The sequence below is a fragment of the Nicotiana sylvestris genome, chromosome 11 (assembly GCF_000393655.2).
Source record: "Nicotiana sylvestris chromosome 11, ASM39365v2, whole genome shotgun sequence".
NCBI lineage: Eukaryota > Viridiplantae > Streptophyta > Magnoliopsida > Solanales > Solanaceae > Nicotiana > Nicotiana sylvestris.
This window is the reverse complement of record NC_091067.1, coordinates 16,195,254-16,222,640: the sequence shown is the minus strand read 5'-3', so window position 1 is coordinate 16,222,640 and position 27,387 is coordinate 16,195,254. Positions and strand designations below refer to the sequence as shown.

General features: G+C 38.5%; 1 protein-coding gene and 1 long non-coding RNA gene across 2 annotated transcripts; one reads left to right on the top strand and one right to left on the bottom strand.

Annotated features, from left to right (window-relative positions):
• Positions 1–14,531: 14,531 nt before the first annotated feature.
• Positions 14,532–17,671, top strand: LOC104217723 (protein ALP1-like). Its single transcript, XM_009768028.1, has 2 exons — positions 14,532–15,869; positions 17,570–17,671. The coding sequence occupies exons 1-2, from the start codon at positions 14,532–14,534 to the stop codon at positions 17,669–17,671; spliced, it is 1,440 nt and encodes a 479-aa protein (XP_009766330.1).
• A 2,650-nt stretch (positions 17,672–20,321) lies between these two features.
• Positions 20,322–22,714, bottom strand: LOC104217719 (uncharacterized). The gene is made up of 3 exons (XR_708841.2): positions 21,788–22,714; positions 21,555–21,681; positions 20,322–20,846 (listed from the first exon to the last, which is right to left on the bottom strand). It is a non-coding gene; the product is annotated as an uncharacterized lncRNA (long non-coding RNA).
• Between the last annotated feature and the right edge of the window lie 4,673 nt (positions 22,715–27,387).

Below are 27,387 nucleotides of genomic sequence, written 5' to 3'. Positions count from 1 at the left end.
GGATCTGTTGGGTTCATCCGCCCTCAAATAGGATCTGTTGGGTTAATCCGCCCTCAAATAGGATCTGTTGGGTTAATCCGCCCTCAAATAGGATCTGTTGGGTTCATCCGCCCTCAAATAGGATCTGTTGGGTTAATCCGCCCTCAAATAGGATCTGTTGGGTTCATCCGCCCTCAAATAGGATATGTTGGGTTCATCCGCCCTCAAATAGGATATGTTGGTTTCAGTCTTTTATTTTAAGTGTTGAAATTGGCATACATTCAGTCTTTTATTTTAAGTGTTGAAATTGGGTTAATCCGCCCTCAAATAGGATCTGTTTGGTTAATCCGCCCTCAAATAGGATCTGTTGGGTTAATCCGCCCTCAAATAGGATCTGTTGGGTTCATCCGCCCTCAAATAGGATATGTTGGGTTCATCCGCCCTCAAATAGGATATGTTGGGTTCAGTCTTTACTTTTAAGTGTTGAAATTGGGAGCCCGCCCAGATAACAGAGGAATAAATTCAGTCTTTACTTTTCAAGTGTTGAAATTGGGAGCCCGCCCAGATAACAGAGGCATACATTCAGTTTTTTTACTTTTAAGTGTTGAAGTTGGGAGCCCGCCCATAATAACAGAGGAATACATTCAGTCTTTACTTTTAAGTATTGAAATTGGGAGCCCGCCCAGATAACAGAGGCATACATTCCACGTAGGAGATGCATTTCCTCCTAAGTTCAGTTTTACCAATAGGAGACGCACTTCCTAAGTCCATTGTACCAATAGGAGACGCACTTCCTAACCTAAGTTTCACAAGTAGGAGACGCACTTCCTAAAAAGTTTCACAAGTAGGAGACGCACTTCCTAAAAAGTTTCACCAGTAGGAGACGCACTTCCTAAGTTCAGTTTTACCATTAGGAGACGCACGTCCTAAAGTCCAGTTTCACCATAGGAGACGCACTTCCTAAGTTCATTTCACCCATAGGAGACGCACTTCCTAAGTTTAGTTCTACCAATAGGAGACGCACTTCCTAAGTTCAGCTTTACCATTAGGAGACGCACTTCCTAAGAACAAGTTTTACCGGTAGGAGACGCACTTCCTAAGAATAGTTCACCAATAGGAGACGCACTTCCTCAAGTTTAGTTTTACCCAAAGGAGACGCATTTCCTCCTAAGTTTAAGTTTTACCCATAGGAGACGCATTTCCTCCTAAGTTTAAGTTTTACCCATAGGAGACGCATTTCCTCCTAAGTTTAAGTTTTACCCCCTAGGAGACGCATTTCCTCCTAAGTTCATTTTAGTTTCACCCGTAGGAGATGCATTTCCTCCTAATTGGTTGTTAAAGAAAAAAAAACAACAAAAACAAAAAAAAAAAAAAAAAAAAAACCTAGTCTGATGAACCTTCTCCTAGGATCAAAATCTTAGTCTGACGAATTTTTCTCCTAAGATAGAGACCTAGTCTGACGAACCTTCTCCTAGGATCAAAATCTCAGTCTGATGAATCTTTCTCCTGAGATACCAAAAACAAAAAATGACCTAGTCTGACGAACCTTCTCCTAGGATCAAAATCTCAGTCTGATGAATCTTTCTCCTGAGATACCAAAAATAAAAGACCTAGTCTGATGAACCTTCTCCTAGGATCCAAATCTTAGTCTGATGAATCTTTCTCCTAAGATACCAAAAACAAAAATGACCTAGTCTGATGAATCTTTCTCCTAGGATCAAAATCTTAGTCCGATGAATCTTTCTCCTAAGATAACAAACAAAAAATGACCTAGTCCGATGAACTTTCTCCTAGGATCAAAATCTTAGTCTGACGAATTTTTCTCCTAAGATAGAGACCTAGTCTGACGAACCTTCTCCTAGGATCCAAATCTTAGTCTGATGAATCTTTCTCCTAAGATACCAAAAACAAAAAATGACCTAGTCTGATGAATCTTTCTCCTAGGATCAAAATCTTAGTCCGATGAATCTTTCTCCTAAGATACCAAAAACAAAAAATGACCTAGTCTGATGAATCTTTCTCCTAGGATCAAAATCTTAGTCCGATGAATCTTTCTCCTAAGATAACAAACAAAAAATGACCTAGTCTGATGAATCTTTCTCCTAGGATCAAATCTCAGTCTGATGAATCTTTCTCCTGAGATACCAAAAAAAAGAGACCTAGTCTGATGAACCTTCTCCTAGGATCAAAATCTTAGTCTGACGAATTTTTCTCCTAAGATAGAGACCTAGTCTGACGAATCTTCTCATAGGATCAAAATCTTAGTCCGATGAATCTTTCTCCTAAGATGCTAAAAAAAAACATTTTGAAAAAAAAAACATTTTGAAAAAAAGAAGAGGGAATACATCCTAATCTAGTGTTTAGTTCACTCTCAGCACTGCATCAGTAGTATCAGTGGGCTACGATTTTGCTAACGACTCACAAACCTTCCCAGTGAAAACTGGGTTAGGAAATTTTGTTTGTTTTGTTTGTTTTGATTGTCAGGGGCCTGCCTGTAGAGCAAAAGATTGTTATATGTCAAAGATTGAAGAAGTTAGGGGTCCGCCTGCAGAACAGCGGGATCGTTCAAAGTCAGGCCGTAACCCATTGGAAGGCAGAAAGCCACAACAAAAATCCCCAGCACTCAATCCAAGATATAAGAACAAGAATCTCGCCCCAAGAATGCGAGTCAACAGTCTGAGAGGGTCAACAAAAGCTAGTCACAAAAACAAAAAGAAAAAAAAGAAGAAAAAGGAAAAAGAGAAAAATGAATGAATCCGAAGCACGGATGAGGAGAACAAATGTGATCTGCTCAAGAACTAGCGCCTACAACTAGCAAGTATCAAGGTTCAAATCCAAAGTCTGTATGAAGCACCATTCAAGACTCAAGACCAAGTTTCAGAAGACTTAAAGATAGGAATCCTTGTAACTAGTAGCTGATAGACTTAGTTAGTCTTTTTCAGTTTTCATTTTTGTTGTAATGACAGGACCGCGGACCGGAACCTCAACGGAACGGAACCTCGATCGGCTCTTCACCTCGGTACACTCTACCATCTCTCTCATTCCCGAACTACACGTGGCCTGATTCCTGTATAACCAAGGATATGTAGGCAGCTCAGATACCAGGGCTCGGTCACATTCCCTCCCTTTCCTGAAGTGTAGTCCGTCCAAGTAATGGTCGGGTCAAAAACACGGCTAGTCGTTCTTTGTCGGAAAACTCTTCGTGTTTCCAGTCAAAGAGGGGCAGCTGTAAGCACGTGATTTTTGACCCTCCCCGAGAATTTTCACATTTTTAGCGTGAATATGTGAAATTGGGTCTAGTATAGCTATTTTAACTATTTTACCTTATTTTGTTGCAAAAAGAAAAATCACAAAATATATATATAAATTTTAGTTTATGTATTTCTCATAAACTTGAAAAAATACAAAAACAAATTGTACTTTATTTTGGTACTTTATATAAAATTCGAAAAATACAAAAATAATAATTCTATTAAAGTTTTATAGGCATTTTTAACTTTGAAAAAATACAAAAATATTACCTCATATTTTATCTTAATATTTTAAAACGAAAATTACAAAAAAAAATAATTTCGTTAATATTTTGTAGCTATTTTAAACCTTGGAAAATATTTAAAAAAGATATAGTTTTGTTTAAGTACTAGTCTTATTTTTGGTAGTTATTTTGCTTACATAGGACTAGTTAAGCAACGTGTTCCTATTTCTCGGGTCCGGGCCAAAGAATAATATTCGGGTTTAAACTATCCGGTTTTAGGCCTAATTTTCGGACCTAGCCCATAATAAACCGTGTCCAGGACACGTGGGGAACCCCACCACGCGTGGGGGACATATGCCTTGAACCCCACCACGCGTGGGCTCATTTTCATGGGCAAAGCATGCTAAATGCACGGATGAAAGACAAAGGCATGGGGACTTTTAAAAAAAAAAAAAAAAATTTGGAAAAAGGGGGACTGCGTATCTTCTTCTTAAAAAGAAGAAGACAAAAGAAAAAAGGAAACGAACAAAGGGACTGGGGGGAATTTTTGGAAAAAATATACTGTTCACGCTTCTTCTTCTTTAGGAGAAGAAGCAGAAACCCTAAAAAAAAAGCTTCCCTCCGTCCATAACCCACGTCCGAACCCCAGCAGCACCCCGACTCCCTCGTCGTCCCTGTCCAACCAACGACCCAAAACCCTATTGCGTCGTCAGCTGAACCAGTCACAACCCCCACGTACCACCATCGTCTCCCTCCACCTCCGTCAACTGCTCAAACGACCATAACCATCGCCGAAACCACCATTTCCGATTTCTTCAAGTCAAACGACCCCCACGTCCGCTGCTATCACGCAGCAGCTGCTGTTGCTTCCTCGTCGGAACAGCTGCAGCATCAACGACCCACCACCACTGATCCATCTTTTCTGTCCAAGCAGCCCGCCACTAGCAACCTCCATTACCGCCATTGCCGCCGCTACCAGCTCCCTCCACCTCGTCCAGCTCCGCCAGTCCGTCACTCATAACCATCATCATTCCTCCTCCTCCTAGCTCCCCCATCGTGTTCCCCACCTCCAAACACACTTGATACAACCTCAAACCACCAGCAAAAACAGTTCCGAAACCAGCTGAAACGTCAACCAAAAACCAGCCGAAACGCAACACCAAACCACCCCAAAAATAGTAGTCGTCGCACCATGTTTGCCGATGAACAGAGGTTCATTTTAACTGTGTAAGAACACCCAAGTTCAGTCGATTTTTTTTGAGTTGGGTTCAAGGTTTCCGGTGCCGACGCGGGTCTCGATCGGATCGTTGTTCGTTTGTTGCTATTTCGCTTCATTCGTAACCGAATTTGCGGCTGTTCTTAACTTTTATTTGGACTTGCTGAGTTTGATTCTTGCTGTTGAGGTATGTAGTTCAGTTTAGACAACGTAATTGTTACAAATGATTAATTGAATATCATGATATTATTTAAGTTGTTCACTTTGTGTCTGTATGTGTGAGTTTAGTTTACTTGTGTACTTGATGACTTTAAATTACTGCAACTTTGGTTTGGGAAATGTTAGCCTGTTAAGTTTTAAATGGATGATGAAAAATAGATTAATGACATAGCAAGTTGAGTTTAGCTATGGTAATATAAGGCTGATGTTATGCTATTGATGAGCCGTTCTAGTATGCTCTCTTTGCGAGCTTCATCGAACTGCATTTTTGTATTTGGTTTGCACTTCCTTGCTGTTCCTAATTTCTACAAACACTACTTAATGTTGAATTTTAAAGAAGCAACTTCTGCCAGTTATTAAGTCTTTTTTCTTATTTTTTTTTGTAAGGTCAATGATGGCATGAATTAGCCCTTTAATTCTGGATACTCAGACTTCGATTTTGAGGCTATTACATAGTTATTTGCTTAATTGTTCATGGTCGTGCAAATCTCAAATTTTAGGATAACAGAATCATGACATTGTAGTTTGCTTTAGGAACAATTAATAAATAGTACATTATCGTGATTATGGGTATGGTTACCGTGGCATAGTCATGATATCTAACTCCCAAATTCGGGTGTGCATTTCATGTAGCGTGGCTTGCGTTATACTTTAATAACCTTGAATTAACTCTTTAAATAAATAAAGTAAAACGTAGTTACTTTAAGCTTACCCTTTTAAAATAAAAATGAGACGAGCCTCGCCAAATAAAAATGCACAAGCCGCGGGGCCCACAAAATATATGTATTAAATACTTAGATTCCGGGACGGGCCGTTTAACAAATTTCACGGCCCTAGCCCAAAATAATAATGCGCTAGTTGCTTTAGGCGCGCCTTTAATAATGCTATCTCCCTAAACTCGGGTGCACATTTATGTGACCCAAATCCAAATCTCAACGGAGTCGAAATATGTCTCTAGTCACGGGCGCATTGATTGTGGCGTGGCCCGAGATGCATTTTCATGACGTTGCAAATTCTTTTTAAAAAAAAATAAGAATGAGATGAGCCTCGCCAAATAAAAACACAAATTGTGGGGCCCTCAGTAAAAACTTGTTTAAATTACTTAGAATTCAGGAGGGTTGTTTAGCGAATTTCACGGCCTCCGCAAAAATAATAATGCGCTAGTTGCTTTAGGCGCGTCTTTAATAATTTAATTTTCTTAAACTCGGGTGTGCATTTCATGCGACCCAAATCCAAATTCTAAAACATCAAATAAAATATGTTTCGGATTGTGGGTGCATTTCATGTGACACAGTCCAAAGATATGTTTTAAGCGATGTTCACATTTCTTAATAATAATAATTAATAAAGCGGTTAAAAGATAAAATTTGCACATAAGTTCATATTGTATTAAAAATCAGATAAATAAGCCAAATATAACAGTTGAGCGACCGTGCTAGAACCACGGAACTCGGGAATGCCTAACACCTTCTCCCGGGTTAATAGAATTCCTTATCTAGATTTCTGGTACGCAGACTGTAATATAGAGTCATTATTTTCCTCGATTCGGGATTAAAATTGGTGACTTGGGACACCCTAAATCTCCCAAGTGGCGACTCTGAAATAATTAAACGAATCCCGTTCCGATTGTCCTTTAATTGGAAAAAACTCCCCTGCGCCCCTCGGGCGCGTAAAAAGGAGGTGTGACAACTGTGTATGATCACTTATTCGTTTGAATATCCGAAATTGCAAAAATTTGTAGACACTTATTCACTAATTTTGGATGTGTATAATTGTTTTGTGACTTGGTAAGTATATGTCTAATTTCAGAAAAGCAAAGTTTGTGCAAATAGTTCGACGTCTAAGCTTTAGTTCTCGACAGCAACCACAAAATACAAGGGAGCGGCGATGCACAAATATGGACGATGTGAAGCTTATTTTTTCCACTTTCTCAGTGCAACAGAAGGGAGGCAATTACTAATTTTGAAGTGACCACATATGAAGGGGAATTTAAGCGGTTTCATATGTTCAAAAATTGTCGGGGTTCAATGATGATTTACTGATCGACGATTATAAGTTCCTTACGAGAAAAGAGCAAGACATTCCTCAAATTGTATGAGATATTAAGAACACTTTGGTTAATCAAACACTGTATTGTGTTTGATAATGTTGGATCAATAATGTTATAATATGTTTTACTCCCTTCCTATTGCTCTTTTTCGTCTAAATGATCTATAACTCCCTTTAGTTATTAAAGCTTAATGGCATTATAGTGCTATCATTTCCTGTTTGTTAAGAAAGTTTTGCTTCTTCAACAGTAAAAATTGTCATAACAGGCTGCTGTACTATTTTGGATATTAATCAAAATGACATTATCATTTTTGTTTCACCTGTAGCATACAGTTCAAGGAACTCTTTGTTACGTCTTTTCCGCTTTACGTTATGCACAATCTGACAAAATCTACTTTGCTCAAAAATAGCATTTGGCAAGCTTCGGTGTAACAAGATACACGACAACTAACGGATCATATAGCAGACAACTAACGGACCATATTCACGCTTTGCTGCATGGAAGAAAGCATCGAAATCTCCAGTTGGTATAATAACCAGTAGCGAATCTGAGATATTCTTCAACAGTGGATTTAAGGAATAAACACAGTCCATGTTTTCCGAAAATTCTGTTTCACGCATATCCCCCATGATCTTCCACTCCCACACAACACTCCTCACATCCCAACCATATCTTTCATGTCCCCTTCCCAATCATCCCCACTTTTCCACTATAATAATCCCATCATCTATCTTCTATCTATATAAAGAACACAAATATAGAGGGGTCAGACGAAGAAAACATTAGAGAATCACGAAAAAGAGAGCTTTGTCCCATAATATTAGGTAACAATTATCTTTGCAAAGCCTTCTCAATTTGACTACACCATACTTCTCTATTTTACTACAGTATAGTGTATACAAATACTTTTTTAACAAGCCTCTATCATCAACAAAATTCTGTTCAATATATGGCTGTACTACTTGTGACAACTACACCAGTTATGACTGAATTTAACATGGAAGAAGAGAAGAAACAAGACAGAAAAAATCGAATGGATATACAAAAGTAAAAACAGTTAAAAAATTTTCCCGATAACAACGGTATAAACTTTAATCCACTGTTTACAGATTTGCGATTTGCATAATTGTTGCTTACAGAGGGTCTCTTTGTTTAATGCTTACAAATACTCCATATTTCTTACTTTGTTTATTTTTATCTGATTTTCCTTGGGCTAATTAACAAACCTCATTCTTTATTACAAGTGGAATGGCCATAGAGTGGAAGGAAAAGTTAGAATTAGCAGAAGAGTAATGGTAGTTGTAAATGCAGCGTCGACGTCGATATTATAAAATTTAAAACAATCAAGCTTTTAACAGAATTCTCTTTTGTTATGTAGTGGTGAAGCAGCCGAGGAATGTACTTTTTTTTACGCAGTTGAATATAGTTTATAACGGTTCAGTTGCTGTGATATTTGCTATGCAGTTGCTCTATCAATTTGCACTCTTTAACTTGAATTAGGCTGCTGTTGGAATTGCATTTGGCATATACATAATTACTGGACTTTTGGGTATTACTCTTTCTTTTCACATAAACTTGTCTCATACAAGTTTCAAATTTCCAAAATAATTACAACGGCTCCAACAATCAAAGCTGTGAAATTTCTCTTAATGTTCAGTTTTTTTACTTTCTTTTTTGATTATCGTGGATATTGGATGGCTTAAAAGCTCTATCAATGTTCAACGTAGACTTCCATAAGTTATTAGTTAAGTTAATTTTATGTAATCTATTGGAAATTTTTTTTTTTACAATATGGAGTCATATCCTTTTACAATTAATTGTGATATATGTTGTCACATTTATCGGTTTTAGCCATTCTTATTGTTTCATTTGTCTTATTTCAGATAATAAACAAGGAGAACTTCCAATTACTACAAATGCGACTTCTCGAAGTCAAGGAACGGGACAATGTAGAAGGGTACGTCGTCGCATCATTTATTCGTATAATGATTCTGACTCTAAGGCTGAAGTCATTAGGAATCTCCCAAGGCCAATACAAAATAAGTTAAGGGATCGAAGGGCTGAACGAAGGGAAAGAGAAAAGAAATTTAGAGAGCTTAGGGCTTCACTAGCTAAATATATTAAAAATTATAAGTTTACCCGAGATGCACTAATTGATGCTATTGACCAAAATAAACTATCTGATTGGAAAGCCTTAGCAATATTATTAGATTCACTTGGACAACTTTTAGGTAGTATTTTAACTAATGTTTATTACGAGGTTTGGCCAAGTGAACCTTTTTGGGTTTATGTTCTTAAATTTGAAGCTGAGTGGTTGAACCGTTTGTATAACTATTTGTAATTTTTTTAATTAATGAAACTTTGTTATTTGTTTGAAACATTACCTGTCATTTTACTCTTCATTTTTTCTTAAGAGTATTACATAAAGAACATAAAGGAATAATAGTAACTTATTCCTTCAACTAATGCAATTTTAACGACATATCCAATGTGTTAAAAAGAGGATTAACATGAAGAGACAGATTAGTTTACGCTGTTTACTTGATTATATATACTCCTCATGTCAAGTAATAATTTACAATCTGTTTTGCTTATTTTCAAATCAAAATTTAATGCGGAATCTAGCTATATTTAGGTAGTTACAAATATTAATTCATTCAAAGTATACTTGCCGTAGAGTATTACTGTACAATTAAGTGTTAAAATAAACGATGAATATTTTTGTTAGTACTGTAACTTTAAAACCTTTGTTAGAAGGATATGAAATTTATGCTAGAAGGAAAGTGTTGAAAATATATTTGCACTTATCTGAGCTCTATAATTTGCTCCTCATAAAATCGAAGTGTTTATATATGAATCGCATTTATTTTGCTAAGCCAAAAGTTTAAGCTTCAATAGTGCTCAATTGTCATAGTAAGTGCAGTACTTTGAAGCTTTGAATAATTTTGGAAAATATGAAAAATGAGGCAAAAAACTTTTTATTTATACTTTAGTTTTAGTGGTTTAACATTTCCATATTTTAGAGAAGTGCTTCTATCGAGGATAACGAAAAATTGTCGGTAGGGGTAAAGCTTATTTTTCTTTAAAAAAGTTGTTGGGAGTATTTTTTTAGTAGTTACACTTTTTTTTTGATTATACATTATTTTATACATATTTTTTCTACTGACTATTTCTCATTGGTATTAGTACTACTTGATGCTATTCTGTTGAGAGATTGTCATTGGGTGGGACTAGCATGGTAAGCTCGAGTGCAATAAGAGGATGATGGAGTTGAGCTACGATTTTATTGATTCTCTCAAGACTTGGTTGATGATTTGTCCACAAGAAAATTGAGAAATTATGCAATATTTTTTGGTTGATTATTACTTCATTTCTTAAGAAAATGGGAATACCCTATTTTGGATCTCAAGCATACTTTCAAGGATGACTTTTTCAAGCTATTTTTCGATCATTATATTTGTCATTGCACATGTTTTATTTGGTACATGCAGGACAGTCCTACTTTGAAGGATGAAAAATGATCAAGATTAAAAAAACTATGCTGTTTGTGTTGGAAATGCTTAAAATAGAATTTTGTTCGAGTTGGGTGCCTTGATGAAGTTTCGTTTGGGACTGGAACTGAAATTAGATTTAACTGAAATTTTGTTGTTGCCCATTCTAAGTCATGTACCTATCGTGCTTAAAGACCTATTTTTACCCTTTTAAGGCCTTAGTAAGGTTTTGCTGCTTTTTGGATTGAGACTCTTTATGGGGAACATATGAATGCTCTTTTTTTTTATATATATATTATTTATATTGAATTTCTTCTAAATTTCAGACAAGTTTTATACTTCACCTTTACATGAGTACATAAGATGAAAGTTCATCTATTTATTTTTTTAATTAATTCTTTTGAATGCGATCATAATGCTGCTTGGTGGGTCGGGCCTGAACTGGATCGGACCGGGCCCACGGTCCTAACGGGCCTAACGGGCCGGTCCTGGTGGTCCTGAGAAGCCCGTGACGGACCGGTCTTCATACATTAGCCCACGAGCCCGGGACCGTCAGCCGGTCCTGGGCCGGTCCTGGCGGGCCTAACGGGCCCAACGACTATTTTTTTTTTTTTAAAAAAAATTCTCCAACGGCCATATTTAAAATCTAGCCGTTTGGGCTGACAATTTGACCGTTTTTAAGTTTAGAAAATGCCCATTTGGCCCCCAAACTTTATTTTAACCCCAAATTTTATATAATTACACTTTTCCCCATTTCTCAACTATAAATACCCCCTCATTCTTTCATTTTTATTCACCAATTCATCAATATGTCTCAATCTCTCCACTACAATTACTTAATTTATCGTTGAAATTTCGTGAAAAATTGTGAAGTTGTTGAATTGAAGTTTTCAAGTGTTCAATGATTTTCAATTTTCAAGAAGTTGTTCGGCAATCCGGTAAACTCGTTTCAACTCTTACGTTTTAAGAATATATTTTTGTGTGGTTTAGTTTGCATAATTATAATTAATATGACATTTTCTTTGAAAAAAATATTTGGTAAAGGAAAAGATAAAACCGGTGAAAGTAGTGGCCAACCAACTACCCTTCCCCCGGCTCCCCGACCTAGAAAAGATAAGCAAGTTGAAAGTAGTCGCCAACCTAGACGTCCTCCTCCTTCCGTAATTCTTGATAGTGATCACCCTTGTTTTCAATTTACCGATAGTGAATTTTACCATAATGTTGCACCAGGTGAAAGATTAGATGATGAAATTATGAATGCTCTTTATCCTAATGAAACCATCTTAGAAAATAATGAGGAAAATGAGGATGATGATGAAACCCAAGCACCGGATTTAGATGATACACCTACTAGTCCTCTTAATAACCCAACTGATGCACCGGTCGACCCACCTGTAGAAACTCCTACTTTTAATAGAGAACCTGCTAAACGCCTAGAAACATCATTAGTTTGGAATTTTTTTACTCAAGTAAGAGAACAAAATAAGGCTAAGTGGTAGAAGTGGTAATGATTGTGATTATCTAACTGTTACAAGTCATTGGATAGATGAGGAATGGATAATGCAAAAACGCATAATTGCATATAGAATAATTAATTCGCGTCACACAGGTAAGTTTATAGCTAACACTGTTGCAGATATTTGTAGATATTTTTGCTTTAGCGATAAAATAATGGCAATTTCTATGGATAATGCTTCTAGTAACACTAGTGCTATAGGCATGCTTACAACAACACTAAATCCTGCATTTACTAATATTTTCCATGTTAGATGTATTTGTCATATTTATCATTTAATTGTCGGTGATGGTATGCGAATTTTAAACATAGAAATTGAAAAGGTTAGAATGGCTCTTAATTGGCTTTTTTATTCAAACCGTAGAAGTAGACTTAGAGAGTATTTTAAAAAATGTGATGAATATGGCCTTAGAGAAAGAAAGGTTCCTAAACCTTGCCCGACTAGATGGAATTGTATGTACGAAAGTTTAGTAGTTGCATATGAATATAGAAACCCAATTAATGCAACGTTTAATTCTCGGGTAGGTGGTGAGGATGATGATGAAATGCTTACTACTCAAGATTGGACGAATGTTAAAATTCTTTTAGATTTTTTAGAACATTTTCAAATTGCTACAAATGCATTTTCTGGGCAATATTATCCTACTATTTCAAACTGTTTAGTTTATATTGCAGCACTATCTGATTTGTTTGTTGAATTTGGTGAGGGTGGGGACATTTATGAACTTGCTATAAATGAAATGAAACAAAAGTTTAAAAAATATTTTTTTCCTATCCCTCCTATTTATGGTCTTGCTGCAATGCTAAATCCTACAATGAAATTGGGAGGTCCTCATTTTTGGTATTCAAATATTTATAAGGCTTTAGATCTTTCAAATGAGGAAATTGCTACACTTGCAGATGCAAAAGCTTCAATTAAAATTAATGCTCAAACAGTTTATAAATGAGCTTCAAGTTTATTTGTCTCAGGGACTTGAAAAGGAGAATCCAGACGGCTCTTTTGATCTTTTGGAATGGTGGAAGGCAAAAGAAAAATATTTTCCGGTTCTTGCAAGAATGGCTCGAGATATTTTATCAATTCAAGCTTCAACTGTTGCATCAGAGAGCGCTTTCAGTCAAGCAAGACTGCAAATAGGTGATCATAGAGCGTCAATGAGGGAGAGCTTGGAAAAATCTGTACTGTTTAGAGATTGGATCCGCTCGGAAAGAAGGAACTTTGGAATTGCAGAATCACAACCGGCGATAGATGAAGCTTATGAAGAAATGATGGCGGAAATTGCGGAGGATGCTGCTTCGCCCGGAAGTGGTGATGAACAAGCTTCTTTTCCACCACCACCAACGCAACCTCCTCCGAACCTTGAAGGATTTATGAAATTTGTTAGAGATACAATGTAGATTATGGTGTACCTTGTACTTTGACATATCTTCTTTTAGTTTTTTCCCTTTTAATGGTAGGTATTAGTACCTTGTTGTGCTCATTCCATTGGGGGAGGAAGACTAAGAAAGATATGTCATTTTTGGTAATAAAAATTATAAGACATACCCTTGAATATCTTTTTGCAATATTTTTTGGGTCTTTAACTTGCAATTATTTATAAGCTATAATATATACACATAACATACAATATATACTACAAGAAAATATATAAGGTAATATATACACATAACATACAATATATACCACAAGAAAATATATAAGGTAATATATACACATAACATACAATATATACCACAAGAAAATATATAAGGTAATATATACACATAACATACAATATATACTACAAGAAAATATATAAGGTAATATATACACATACCATACAATATATACTACAAGAAAATATATAAGGTAATATATATACATAACATACAATATATACTACAAGAAAATCTATATATATATATATATATACATAACATACTATATATATATATATATATATATATATATATAATATACTATACTAGTATACTATAGAAGTCTTCAAAACAAGATTTTTCAAAATTCAAAATGAGGGCCCCACCTCCAATGACCACCAACGGCCATATTGCACAAATAGCCATTTATTTTCAATTTACAAAAATGATTTGATTTCTACATATATATTATTTATATAGCCATGATATGATTTACAAGAAATTGCCTTAAAAAAAACGGAAATCAAAAAGCCCGTTAGGCCCGCTAAGCCCACGAGCCCGACTCGTTTAGTCCAGGACCATATGGGCTTAGACCCGTTACGGGCTGATTCCACCCGTTGAACCCACGAAGCCCGGGACCGCGAGGCCCGGGATTGCCAGAGACCGGGACCGCCAGGCCCAGGCCCGTTAAGATCGGCCCGTTTGGCCCATTTAGGCCCGGCCCCGGCCCAAGGTACAGCATTATGCGATCAGTAAATTTTGTCTATATTATACACCGGTTTCTATTATGCCTCATTGCACTATTTTTATTTGCAATGAGCCGCGCGGTACATTTACTAGTAGAGAGAAAATACAAAGCCAGAAGAAGTAACCCAAGAACAGGAAAGCAAATTGCTTTGGAAAAAAATTGAAATCCATTCTTGAAAGTTGAAAATTACCAATCCATTTCCATGGCCACCGCCGGCAAAAAGAGAGGAAGGAAAAAGAAGAAGAAGAATATAATGATGACCAAAAAGATGAACAAACTAACCAAGAAATTCAAAGCCACCCTTCAACTCCGCCACCAACACTGCACCAAACTCATTCCTCAGCTCATCTCCGCCATCTCCTCCGCCCACTCTTTCCTCCTCCGCCATGACCTCAGCCTCCTCCCCCACCAATCCCTTTCCCTCGAATCCCTCATCTCCTCCACCTCTACCTCCATTTCGACCATCTTCTCACTCCTCAACCTCCCCCCTCCTCCCCCACCACCCTCACGCGCCACCCTAGCTTCTCCACCAACCGACCCAACTTCGCCACGCGCCGCCGAGTGCTGGTTCCAGCGATTTCTGGCGGCTGATTCGGACACCCTTTGGGCCGAAAATTTCAATATCACGAAGCCCTCTTTCACTCTCCTGCTCCGCCTTCTCACGCCTTCTCTTTCCTCACTCTCTGTTCCTCCCAATTACGCCCTTGCTGCTGCCCTCTTTCGCCTCGCTCACGGTGCTTCCTTTTCTGCTATTTCACGTCGATTTGGTATTGATTCCCCTACCGCGTGTCGGGTTTTTTACACTGTGTGCAGAGCTATCAATGAGAATCTTGGGCACTTGTTTGAGCTAAAGAACGATATCAATAGGGTCATTGTGGGGTTTGGTTGGATTTCTTTGCCTAATTGTTGTGGTGTTTTGGGGTGTGAAAAGTTTGAATTGGATGGTGATTTTATGGATAAAAATGGGTTCTTGATTGTTCAAGCTTTGGTAGATTCTGAAGGTAGATTCTTAGATGTTTCAGCTGGGTGGCCTGGTACAATGAGGCCTGAAAATGTTTTAAGAAAATCTAAGCTTTATTTGGGTGTTGAGGAATCAAAGGAATACTTAAATGGTCCATCTTTTGAGCTAAATGATGAGAATTCAATACCTCAGTACATTCTTGGTGATTCTTGTTTCCCACTTTTACCATGGCTGTTAACGCCTTACAGCGGATCGAACGAGGAAGATGAGAGGAGTTCTGAGGAAATGGCGTTTAATTCGGTGCATAGTAAAGGAATGCAGTTGGTGGGGACAGCTTTTGGGAGAGTGAGGGCAAAGTGGAAGATTTTGGCTAAGAAATGGAATGAGCAGTGTGTTGAGGCATTTCCATTTGTAATTGTGACATGCTGTTTGCTGCACAATTTTCTTATCAAGTGTAGTGAAGCAGTGACAGATGAAACCGTGGAGTATCCGAGGAGTGAAGAGTTTCCGGTGTTTGATGGAGAGGTTGATGAAAGTGGGAAGAAGATTAGGGATGCGCTTGCCTCACACCTATTTAGGGTAAGTCAGAGGGAATAAATTCTGGCCTTATTTTTTTATTCTGCTTATAATCTTATAGTGGTATGTGTATATTGGTAGTGTGTTAAGTTGGCCTGGATAGAAATTTTGTAGCCTTTTGCCTAGTTTTGACATCTCCATTCTCCTTGGTTTCATGTAGAATTATATGGAATATAAAGTAACATTTAGCTGCTGATTCGGTATTTGAAGTTTTGTTGTTGTTCCTTGATGATCAGTATGCTAAATCAATGGCCAGAAATGGGCTTGTAATTACATGGAATTTAAGGAAGGAAAGCCTTCCCACATAAGTAAAGGCAAGATAGGAGCATAGCCCAAACAAGTTTTATCTTAATGACCCGTTCAAATCACCAAAAAAACAAAGTCGAAAAGAGCCAATATTGGGCTCCTAGTTAAGGGGGTTTGGAGAGTGGGATCACCATATCATAAAAAGAATAATTTTATGGTAATGATTTCAATGACAGAAGAAAGCTATCTCACATTATTCATGTTTAGTAGAATGCCAGTAGAAATGCAACTTAAAATACCTGCTGCTAAGTAGGGTGATTGAAATAAAAACGACTGTAACCACCAAGAAAAGGTCTCTTGTGAGAATATAAAGCTTAACAAAACGACGGCAGTTGATGATTTTCTCCTTCAGGTTTAAGTCTCTCCCTTCACAACTCCTTTACTGTGGCACGATGGGTGGATTCCTCATTTACTTTATTCTCTTGCTTGTTACATATTTGGTTCCTTTTCTTTCTGAATAAAATGTGCTGATTATATTCATTATAGTAGTGTCAAAACTAACTTCTTTACTTTTGTCCTTCCAAAATTGTGATTATGGGGAAATATTGATGTAAAACCTTTGTAAATGAGGTCATGTACAACAAATCAAGGTGTTCGAATCCCACATCAGTCAAGTGCATGGGCTGTAACATCTTTATATGGTCTTGGGCAATTCTCGCTGCTTGAGCTATCTCTTGGGATTGAGTTAAGCGCAAGCCACTAGGTTCATTTTTTTAACATGGTATTAGAGCCAAAATTGGCAAGTACTTTGACAACTGTGTTCTCTCTAGATGTTCTCTCTCTCTCTCTCTCTCTCTCAACTTAGTCAGCGAGCTGCTTGGGCTTCTCTCTCTCAATTCAGCTTATTGAGTCATTAACTTTGCTCCAGACCAAAAAATAAAAAAAACTTTACTCCAGTAATCCTCTACCTGTTGAGCCTACTGTCTGCATGTGTTTCAAGCCCTCTTCTTAATCTGTGAGCATATCATCTGTGTGTGTGTGTATATATAACTACTCCCGTCTTGTCTTCTTAGGCCAATCCCACTTGCTCAAATAAAACATAAGAGAAAAACTGATCTAAGAAAACATAAGAGAAAATTTAAAAGCAAAAAAAAAAATTAAAAAAAATAGAAAGAGATTCAAATTCACGTGTAAGCTCTAGAACAGAGTTACAAATGCGGGAGCGTATTAGAGAATATATCACCTGTCTCTCATAGGTTATGAGGATTTCCAAAGGTTCTTAACAAATGAGGGCTAAAGTTCGTGTTTTTATAATGGCACGAGAGCTATAATTCTAGTGCTAGATTTATCCTTGATGTTGGGCCACCCATGTTATGATAGTTCACACTCCTGATTTGTGTGGAGTATGTCAGAATCCTACATTGGTTAATTGTATAAGCTGTAATATCTGTATACAGTCTTACATAATCTCACCTCTTGAGGTAACTTTTGGCGCTGATTTAGATCCAAGATCTATTTTCTTGAAACACGGTAAAAGTAAATCTGTTAAAACTGGATGAACTTAATCAGTGCATGTAGATGATATGCAGAACTATAGAACTCAAAATGATGCTTTATAATCCTACTCATCTCATAGACAGTATCTTCTCCAAGTACTCGTTTATCTATCTTCAGACCAAATTTTGTTCTCTCACAGCTCCTTCTCATTAGGTAAATTTCTCCTGGAATATTGTGTATAAGCTTCTTGTCAATTTGATGGTTTTGGTCTAATCTGCTAAGGGGTCGTTTGGTTTGAAGACAAGTTATGCTGGGATAAGTTATACCGGGATTAGTTATATTATGATTAGTTATCCTGGTATTATTTATTTCTTATTGACTGTTTGGTATGTTGTATTAAGCCTAGGTTATCCTGGGATTACTATTCCACCGTATAATCCCACCGTCTGGGAGGTGTAAGTTATCCCGATACTGGTTTTAATCCTGGGATAACTTATCCAGAAATAGTAACCAAACAAGGGACAAAGTGGTACTAACTTTTTATCGCAAGATTATTTTTGCTTATTCATCATACTAAACGAACCCTTAGTGTTTGAAAAAGTGGTGGGCGGGTTCAGGTATCAGCGTATTGAATCACTTGTAGACAATAACTTTCCAATTCCTTCACTCAGCAATTCCTGATTGCTGCCATTTTAATATAGGTAGGTAAGCTTTAATTCAAACAAAAGTAGCACTAAGATTGTGCCAAGAATTACAATTGGATCTTTACAAAAGCACAAGTTTCAGTTAGGAACCTAGCGGAAAGACAATTTTTGTCGGTACTAATCTGCACGGGAGCTGAGAAAATCTAGAAAACTATCTTTTTATCTTGTACATTCTGCATTTTGCAACAAAAGGCTAAGAGAGAGAGAGAAACAGTTGAGCTTCAGCTTGTGTATGCTCTTCCTTTTGCCTTCAAAACATATGAGATTTCGTTCTTTCAAAATATATGCTTTGCTGGTATGGTTGCCAAAAGCTTCTTCTTGCCCTTTCCCCCTCCTTTCGCTGTCCGGCACTATGTTGCACAGACTCTCCAAAATAGCCGCCGCATTCGTGTCGGATCCTCCTAAAATATACTACTTTTGGAAGATCCGACACGCACTCATTGACATTTTCAGAGAGTCCGAGTAACATAGGACTCGTGCAGAGGAGTTTGATTGTTCTTAGCATAGTTCACTTGATTGATATGAATAAACAGATTTCAAAGCTGAGACAATATTCAGCAGTGTAGAAAGAGATGGTTTGCATCTTCAGTTGCGCTGCCCGTAATTCCCTAGAAACCAGAAAGTTCAATGGCAGTTAACTATAGACCGTATTTCCTTTATATGGCGAATAAGAGTACTAAGAGAAAGAAGCAAGTAAAAATATTGATTTTGTTCAGAAGTTATACTCCTTTCACCCTGCTAAAGCAATAATCCTCCTCTTAATTATCTCCTCAAATTGGTTCAATTGAAAATGCTTCTGACCAAGTTACTGATAACCTTGTATAAGCAAGATCACCCTGCTTTAAATAAGAAATGTTTTGATCATTCATGCGGCTTTTGGATGCCGCACTTATTCATTCTCCTGTTTAGGCTGCGTATGATAGACCATCGTAGTCCGACCCTTCCCGGACCCCGTGCATAGCGGGAGCTTAGTGTACCAGGCTGCCCTTTTTTATATATTTATTTATATATTTTTGTCATTTTGAAAAGTAATACCACTTTTCAGTATACTTGATGAATGATAGACCAAGGAAAAATGTTACTTTAGTTGCCAGTTTACGTATTGAAGTTTTGGAGTTGGTCATGCGTTTTTTTTTTTTATCCATTGCGAAAGAGAAAAAAAAATGTACTAGTTTTTACCCGTAGCGGACAACATTATACCATATTAAGAGTATAAATAGCAAAAGCTCCCGATCTTTGCTTGCCTCTTCCCATATTAAAGGATCTTCTTTATGTCTATGACCTTCATTTGCCAAAAAGTCTGCACATTTGTGTTCCACTCTCTCCATATGTGTGTGATATTCTCTTTGACTTTGTTGGCTTCAAGCAAGTATTTGCAATTTTCAAGAATAGCCCAAAGAGGGTGTTACTCATGACATACTTACTATCAGAGGCGAAGTCAGAGTGCTAGTTGCGGTTCGGCTGAACCAGTAGCTTTTGTTCAAATTTTGAATTTGTTTTTAAAAACTCATTGATTATATATAATTTTCTAATGCAGATCCTAGTAACTTATTAGAATCCCAAATGCACAAGCTTGTATGTCATTGTTTTTGCTAAGTTTGACAACAAATAGGCAGTTCGTTTCACTTATAATTCTTCATGTCCCATTTCTTTGGCTAATTTTAGTTGTCGCTTGATGCAATTGTGGGACTTTATACCCTGTAAGGAACAAGCTATGTAATAATTTCTAGTAGCATATCAATATAAGTATCTTTTCTACCCCCCCCCCCCCCCCAAACAAAAAAAACACCCCTTTTGCAGATAGTAAAATTTAGCATGCCTTTTTATCAATTTCTTTAATTACCAAAACAATCTAACAAATTAAAAAGCAAAAATTGTGCACTCAAGATATTGCAGAAATGTATTTCATATGTGAGCACAAGTTTAGAACTAGAGCAAGGTAAATCAGAAACTTATCACGAATTTGACTGCAAATATATATAATTATGTAAATTAAAGCAGGAGGTCTGGTTAAATCAAGGATGGATTTAGTAAGTTCAAATGAGTCTTCCTGTATTCAGATGGAACTATGCAAACAAAATAAAAAAAAATAAAAAACATAGTATGTAATAGTAAATCATACCAACTGACGTCTGAACCCACTAACTCTAAATGATGGTATACTTGCCCTCTCCATCCACTCCCTGCTTAATAGCTCGAGCAGGGAGTTGAGAGAGAGGGCGAGGACTATCAGAACCCTCATAAAGAGTCAAGTCGAGACCTAAGGCCACCTCTTTGGAAGCCGCGCTTACCACTCGAATGGCCAGTCGGCTAAGCTTGGTTTTTTCCATTTGAACATGAAAGTAGTCATTTGGTCAATCAGAGGTGTCGATTTCAACCAAGAATTATACAGAAGGGTGGTCATTTCCTCCTAGTTGTGTCTATAAAATTGTTGACTTCTTTTAGTTCACTTTGCCAAACAAAACTCAGTATGAAATGTGCATTCTTTACTGGAATTTTGCTCTTCTGGACATCCTATTAACGTAGGCAGCACCTATATATCAAAGAAAATCATAGTAAGTTATAGAGAATATGCTAATGTATATAAGCCAAGCAACAACATAAAGAAAATGCGAGGACAGAAATATTATCAACCGCAACAATAATACCAGTGTAATCCTACAAGTAGGGTCTGAGAAGCTAATGTATAAGCAGAACTTATCCCTTCCTTGAGAAAGGTAGAGAGACTGTTTTTGATAAACCTTCAGCTCAAGGAAAAATGAAAAAGAAGAAGCTGTAGTAATAAGCAGTAACACCAGTAAGATAACCGTAATATTACTTGTTGAGTATCCTACATCAGCTAAGGGATGGGGGACTTCGTCTCGACTTGGGCAATCCTTGCCTCAAGAGCTAGCTTTTGGGGTTAAGTTAGGTCCAATGCCCATATCTGTATCATGTTATTAGAGCCGGACCCATCCCAGTTCTTTGTTTCACCGATGTTGGCCCCCACATTAAATTGTCCGCGCTCCAGTTGGCAGGTCTGAGCATGCGGGGAGGGGGGAGGGAGGGTGTTGAGTCTCCCACATCGGCTAACGGATGGAGGAATTAGTCTCTTTATATGGCTTAGATAATAATCTTCACCTCAAAAACTAGCTTTTGGGGTTGAGTTAGGCCTAATGTCCATATCTTTATCATTATTGTTTCTGACAGTAATATTATCCCTTGCAATGAAAAGAAAAGATAAAAAAAAAAAAGAAATTACCTGGAGTAGTTTGCTATTTGTACTTGTAAGTATGGACATGATCGCTGGCTGCCCGAAACCCAAGGACATTAAATCATCTATGAATGATAATTTCTCTTGGATCTTCATAAATAAGGATGATCCCACTCTGCAATATTATTGTCAATAACATTCATATATAACTTAAACCAAATTCAACAAGTAATGTATAAGTCAAGAGGAAAGAAAAAAAAAGAACGAAAACTAGCTCTTACCTGCCTGCAAGTTATTACCAATATCCGGCCTTCAGAATAGTTGAACTTTTGAACAAAGTGATAGAGGATTGGTGAACCAAGTAGCATCCACAACTCCAAAGATTGTTCTTATTGTGCTCGGGAAGTAAAAATCGAGTGTGGCTCTTTCAAGTGTAGAAGGATCCATAGATAACAAGGGCATTGTGTCACCCCTAAAATAGAATTCTGTTATATTTGGAGCTTGAATCTTGACTTTTTCTAGATTCTTGCACCGTGCTAAGGTCAACTCTTGAGTTTTTCACTCACGATATCAATATTTTTCAGGCTATCGCAAAATATTGATTCCAATTCTGAAATGTTTGAGTATTTAGCGAACTGATGTTGAAGTTGTTGGTCTGTGATGTTGGTAGTTCTCAGTTTGAGTATTTGTAAGTTATTATAAGCATCCACATTACCAATTTCCCAATTCTCCTCTCCATATTCAAAGCTTCGAAGATTTGGAGCCTGGACTCTTCTGAGATAGACTTCATCTAAATAAAGATATTTATGATTACAGAATCTTATGATGTTGTTTGTGGTGATAATAGTATCAAATTCAAACTTGCAATTACTTAGTGTCAGATCTATCAGCCCTTTAGCAGTATAAATTGCATCAGGTAAACTATAGTAATTACCAGAAAAATGCAGTTGCAGTACCTTGACGTTAAGTTTAACCGCTAAATCAATCCATCCATCGATACGAGGAGTCAATTTTGGATTATGATGAGTATATGTTGAAACCGAAAAGTGCAAAGCTTTTCGTTAAATCAATTAATAAAGAAACGAAGGGTAAATCTTAGCCAAACATAATTAACTCTAGATCTAAACATATTGAATATGAGAATCGAAAGAGACCGAGCTTATATAACATTTCTTAAGATGATTAACAGACATCAAATGTAAATGATAAGCTTACATCTTTGATATATTGTTCCGTACTTGTAAGAGCAAAGAAGGAAAAGAGGGAAAGTTGTTGATAACTATGAGATCTATCTTTATTGATCCAACGATAATGATTACAAAAGGTTGTAACTGAAATCCGGGCTTTTGGTTTGTTGTTGGAGCTTTTGTGCCATCTCTCTCCCCCCCCCCTTCTTCTTGCTTTCTTCTCACATATATATTATCAATTTTCTCCTTTATCCAACGGTTTTTAACCAGCGTACTTTCTCATGAATGTACTCCTCTTTACTCGCCCAAGTATTACGACATGTGTTCTGCCGTGTAAGCCTTATGATGGCTCGATCTCGGCAATGGCCGAGACTAGGGGTGTCAATGGTTCGGTTCGGCCGGTTATTTTATAAAATTTGTACCATACCAATTTTTCGGTTATTCTATTATGTATAACCAAAATTAGACTTTTCGAAACCGTCCCAATCATGTCGGTTTCTCTTCGGTATTGGTACGGTTCGATTAATTTTTGGTATTTTTTTAATATCATATAAAAATTACCAGTAGAAGTAGAATTGCAATAGCATACGTTCTTTTATAGGACTTAGCAAAACTCTCTAGACATTTTTATTGTTTAAAGGGTGATGAATTTTAAAAAAATGGCTAGAGTATAGATCCATTAACTATTCTACAACAGCGTAAAAGAAATCAAACAAAGGCAAAGAAAATATTAATCACACGAGTTGAAAGATATACCAAGCTGGGACTCAAGAATAAAGTCAATCGAAGATTAAATATTCAAAAAGATAAATCTAAATTATATGAAAGAAAACATATTCAATACATTGTAGTTTGCTACTCATAATCGCTAGAATACTTTGTGTCTTGCTAATAAAGATACTTGAAATAACTTAGTTTAAGTAGAAGTAGCATAATAGGTTTTAGGAATTAGTATTTTGAGTTTAATTACTTGTTGGCTTGTAATAGTTTTCATAATTCCAAGGCTCAAAGAAAATTTAATGCATTATTAATTTTAAACTTACTAAATAAATATAATTTCTACATGTAAAATTTATTCGGTATGGTTCGGTATTTTTTCGGTTTATTTTTATAAAATAAAAAACCTACCCTAATTATCGGTGCGGTTATATATTCATATAAAAACCTACGGTTTCTTAAAAAGAAACCTAAAAATCGGTTCGATGCGGTACGGTTCGGTCGGTTTTCGAATATCCATTGACACCCCTAGCCGAGACACTCGTTGCTATTACGCCTTGTGGGCACGACTATGGCTTGGTTGACCCCTTACCATTCCTTTTAATGATAACCATCTTGTGGCCAGATTTTGACCCATACAGTTAGTCCCTCCGCCCGTCGGGGTCACCTTTTGGCGAGCTCGATGAGCGGATTCTGTTGATTCAAAAGTTAGGAGAAATCCGAACATTATGCAAGGAACGAGGTCCTTATGGCGAGGTGGGGCGTGACGTTTCAAGGATTTCATTGGACCGTTACGTCAGTTCAGAGTTAGATCTTTACATCGATTCAGGGTACCATGAATACCTTTTATGCATCATTATGACACACGTTTCCCAGGCACCGTATCGTTTCCCGTGCCCTTTGAGATTTTTTTTTGATTGGCGGCTCTTGGGTTTCCCGCTCAGGACATGTATGTCCCTATAAATAGGGGGAATCCCTCATTTGATTGTTGTGCTTTTCAATTTATCTGAGAAAGAACTTTGCAAACTTCCTCCTTCTCTAGTCTTTCATATTTCTGCTTTCGCTAGAATTCGACGTGACCATTATCTCTTTTCCTTCATCGTTCTTGTTTATTTCGATCAAGGAAGATAGATGGCTAGTACTTTTTCCCAATTCGATAGAGCTGTTGGTGCTCCGGTGCCGGAAAGTGATGTATCCCTATTCGAAGAGGGAGTGGAGGTGGTGGAAGACGAGGGATTTCCGACGGTGGACGAGATAGTTCCTCGTCCGGGGAAGGCGATGACTGATTTTTATAGCCCTTCTAGAAATGAACCGGAACCCGTTCCTTACACTATGGATGAGGCGGCGATCACGGCGCTTAAAGCTAAGTGGGGAATCCCTGCTCATATTGAAATGGTGTCGGCGGGGAAGGACATTGTGCATTTGCACCGCCCGGGCTACTGTGCGTTTTACGCGTACCCCTTCGTCATCGGATACACACTCCCATTCATTCTCTGGTGGTGGATTTCTGCCGCTTCTACGAAGTGTGTCAAGCTCAACTCTCTCCGTACGCGTACAAGCTCTTTCGTATGCTCATCAAGTATGCGGAGCTGGCCAGCCAAAGAATTTCCTTGGGGCACATGCTCCACATCTTCGCCCCTCATTTTCTTCAGGATATGATGATTCATATGCGCCATCGAGGAACCAAAGGCTTGGTGGTGAAGATGGACGATAAGGCCAATCGCTGCTTTTGGGAAAACTACTCCTATGTGCGGACAGAGCACCTTGTGGCAAACTCAGCAGGGTTTCCAGAGACGTGGAACTTTGCTCGTAAGTTTTTTTTTGTTTACTTTTGTGATTTTTTCTCAAGATGGTCGTCGAATCGTCTTCCTTTTATAGACTTTGCTGAGGACTTGTTTTATGTTTTTATAGTCGAGAGACTACCTCCCCCGTTAGTTGTCGATATTCGCGAGTGGGTGAGCGCAATTCTCCCCTACATGGTGAGGATTCGTGAGTGGGCGCTCTTCTATGAGAAGTTTGGGCGCAAGCCTCTTACTGGTGAGTTAGCTTGTCGTAGTTTCAATTTGTTCCCTACTTCGTAGTTTTTTTTACCTTGTCGTTGTATGATCTAATCCCTCCTCATTAGCAGGTCGGAGAGGAGTGAGGAGGACGAGGGCTCCTCCGCTCGCATTCCGTCAACCAGCGACAGCTGCCCATCCTGCGCCGAGGGCTGCTGCCCAGCCCGCACTAAGAACTACTGACCATCCTGCACCTGCGACCGAAGCTGTGCGCTTGGAAGTTACTCAGCCGGGGATTCCGACTCCCGCAGTCCGTTTAACGGGTGAATCTTCCCGCGCTAGTGGTGGGGAGGCCCCGTCGAAGAGACGAAGGGTAGTGTTGGAAGGGGTTTCTCCAGCCGAAACTTCTTCGAGGGATGTCCTTGCCCCGGCGGTGACTGAAGTTATAGGTGGTTCCAGCCCAGTCGTGGGGACGACGCCAATTGCGAGTGTTCAAGGGGCTAATGTGGCGGAGAGACGGAGTTCCGAGGATGCCACTGCTGTTTCGGGCGGCCCTTCAACATCTCGGTGAAACTGTACCCCCTCTCCGGCCAATGAGAGGCGGAAGGGCGCCATGGTTGAGGATTATGAATTCGAGTCCGATATTGACCCAGAGGACATGAGGATGTTTGAGGAGGGCTTCACCCGAACTGTAGTAAGAGAGGGAGGGCCTTCCCGAATACTCGAGATTTTGTTTGATCTCAACCTGCTGTAAGACACGGTGGACTTTGTGCCGCAGTTCGATCTTCTGTGCTCCGCTGCTGAAAGCGGAGCTCTTCAGGACGTCAATGACTCCGAGCTGTCTCGTGGTGTGGCTGCAATGGGCCTAAGGGTGAGTTCCTTTTTTGTTTCCTTTGCTTTGCGACCTTGGTTTTCACTAACTTCTTTTTTTTAGACTTACATGTTGTAGGTCGAGAGTGCTCGTAGGGCCGAGATACGGGCCGAGATTTTTCTGAAGATGGCTGAGAAGTATCTACGGTACCATAACAGATGCCGTGAAATGTACGAGCAGCTTAGAGCGGGCGCCAGTACCCAGTCTACCAGGGAGGAGTTGGAGAATAGGGATAAGGAACGGATGCGGTTTATTCGCAGATGCAGTGAGCTGGAAGGGCTGCTTCATGCAAAGGATGAAGAGCTTGAGGTGGGCAAGGGGGTTGCCTCGGAGTGCGAGGACCTTCAGGCAAAGGTATTGTCTCTACGAGCTGAGCTGGAGCAAAATGCTACTAAGGTCAACGCTTTGAGTGCGGAATGAACGGAGAATGTGGCCGAGCTGGAAAAGAAAGTGGCCGAGATGGAGAGAGCCGAGGACACTTGAGTGTCGGCTTTGGCGAGGGCGGCAACATTTGAGGATATTATTCGCGTCCTCAAGTCCGAGCAGGAGTTTGAGAGAGCGACGGCCACGCTAAGGGAGGCATGTCTCGAGGAGCGAATTGGTGAACTTGATCGGGACGCTTCGATCTTGGGAGACCGAGTTGCGGCCTTCGATGCTGAGAAGGCGCAGTTATTGGCTCAAGCTCTTCCTCAAGAGTCTGCTTCGGCCATCGTTCCCCAACGCCTGTATGAGCTATGGGTCCATGCTGAGGTCTATTAGAATAGTTATGTGAATGTATGTAATTAGTCCTAGTCCCTTATGTAATAGGAGTAGGTTATGTGTTATGTATACATATAAATAAGGCTTATTGTAACATAGTCAAGATTAATCAATAATATTTTCTCCCGTGCATTCTCACATGGTATCAGAGCTTTAGTGAGAAACCTATCGCTGTGCATCATTCCTACGACTTCCGAGAAGAAAGACCTTGTCGCTGTGCAATTTTTCGGCGACTTAGAAGGTTGTCCGTAAGCACATCATTTTCTATTGGTGTTGTGCAAAAAAACCAACACCACCACAGGACTCCTCAAGCTCCGGTGACTAAACCCCAGTCAACCCCACCGGAAAAC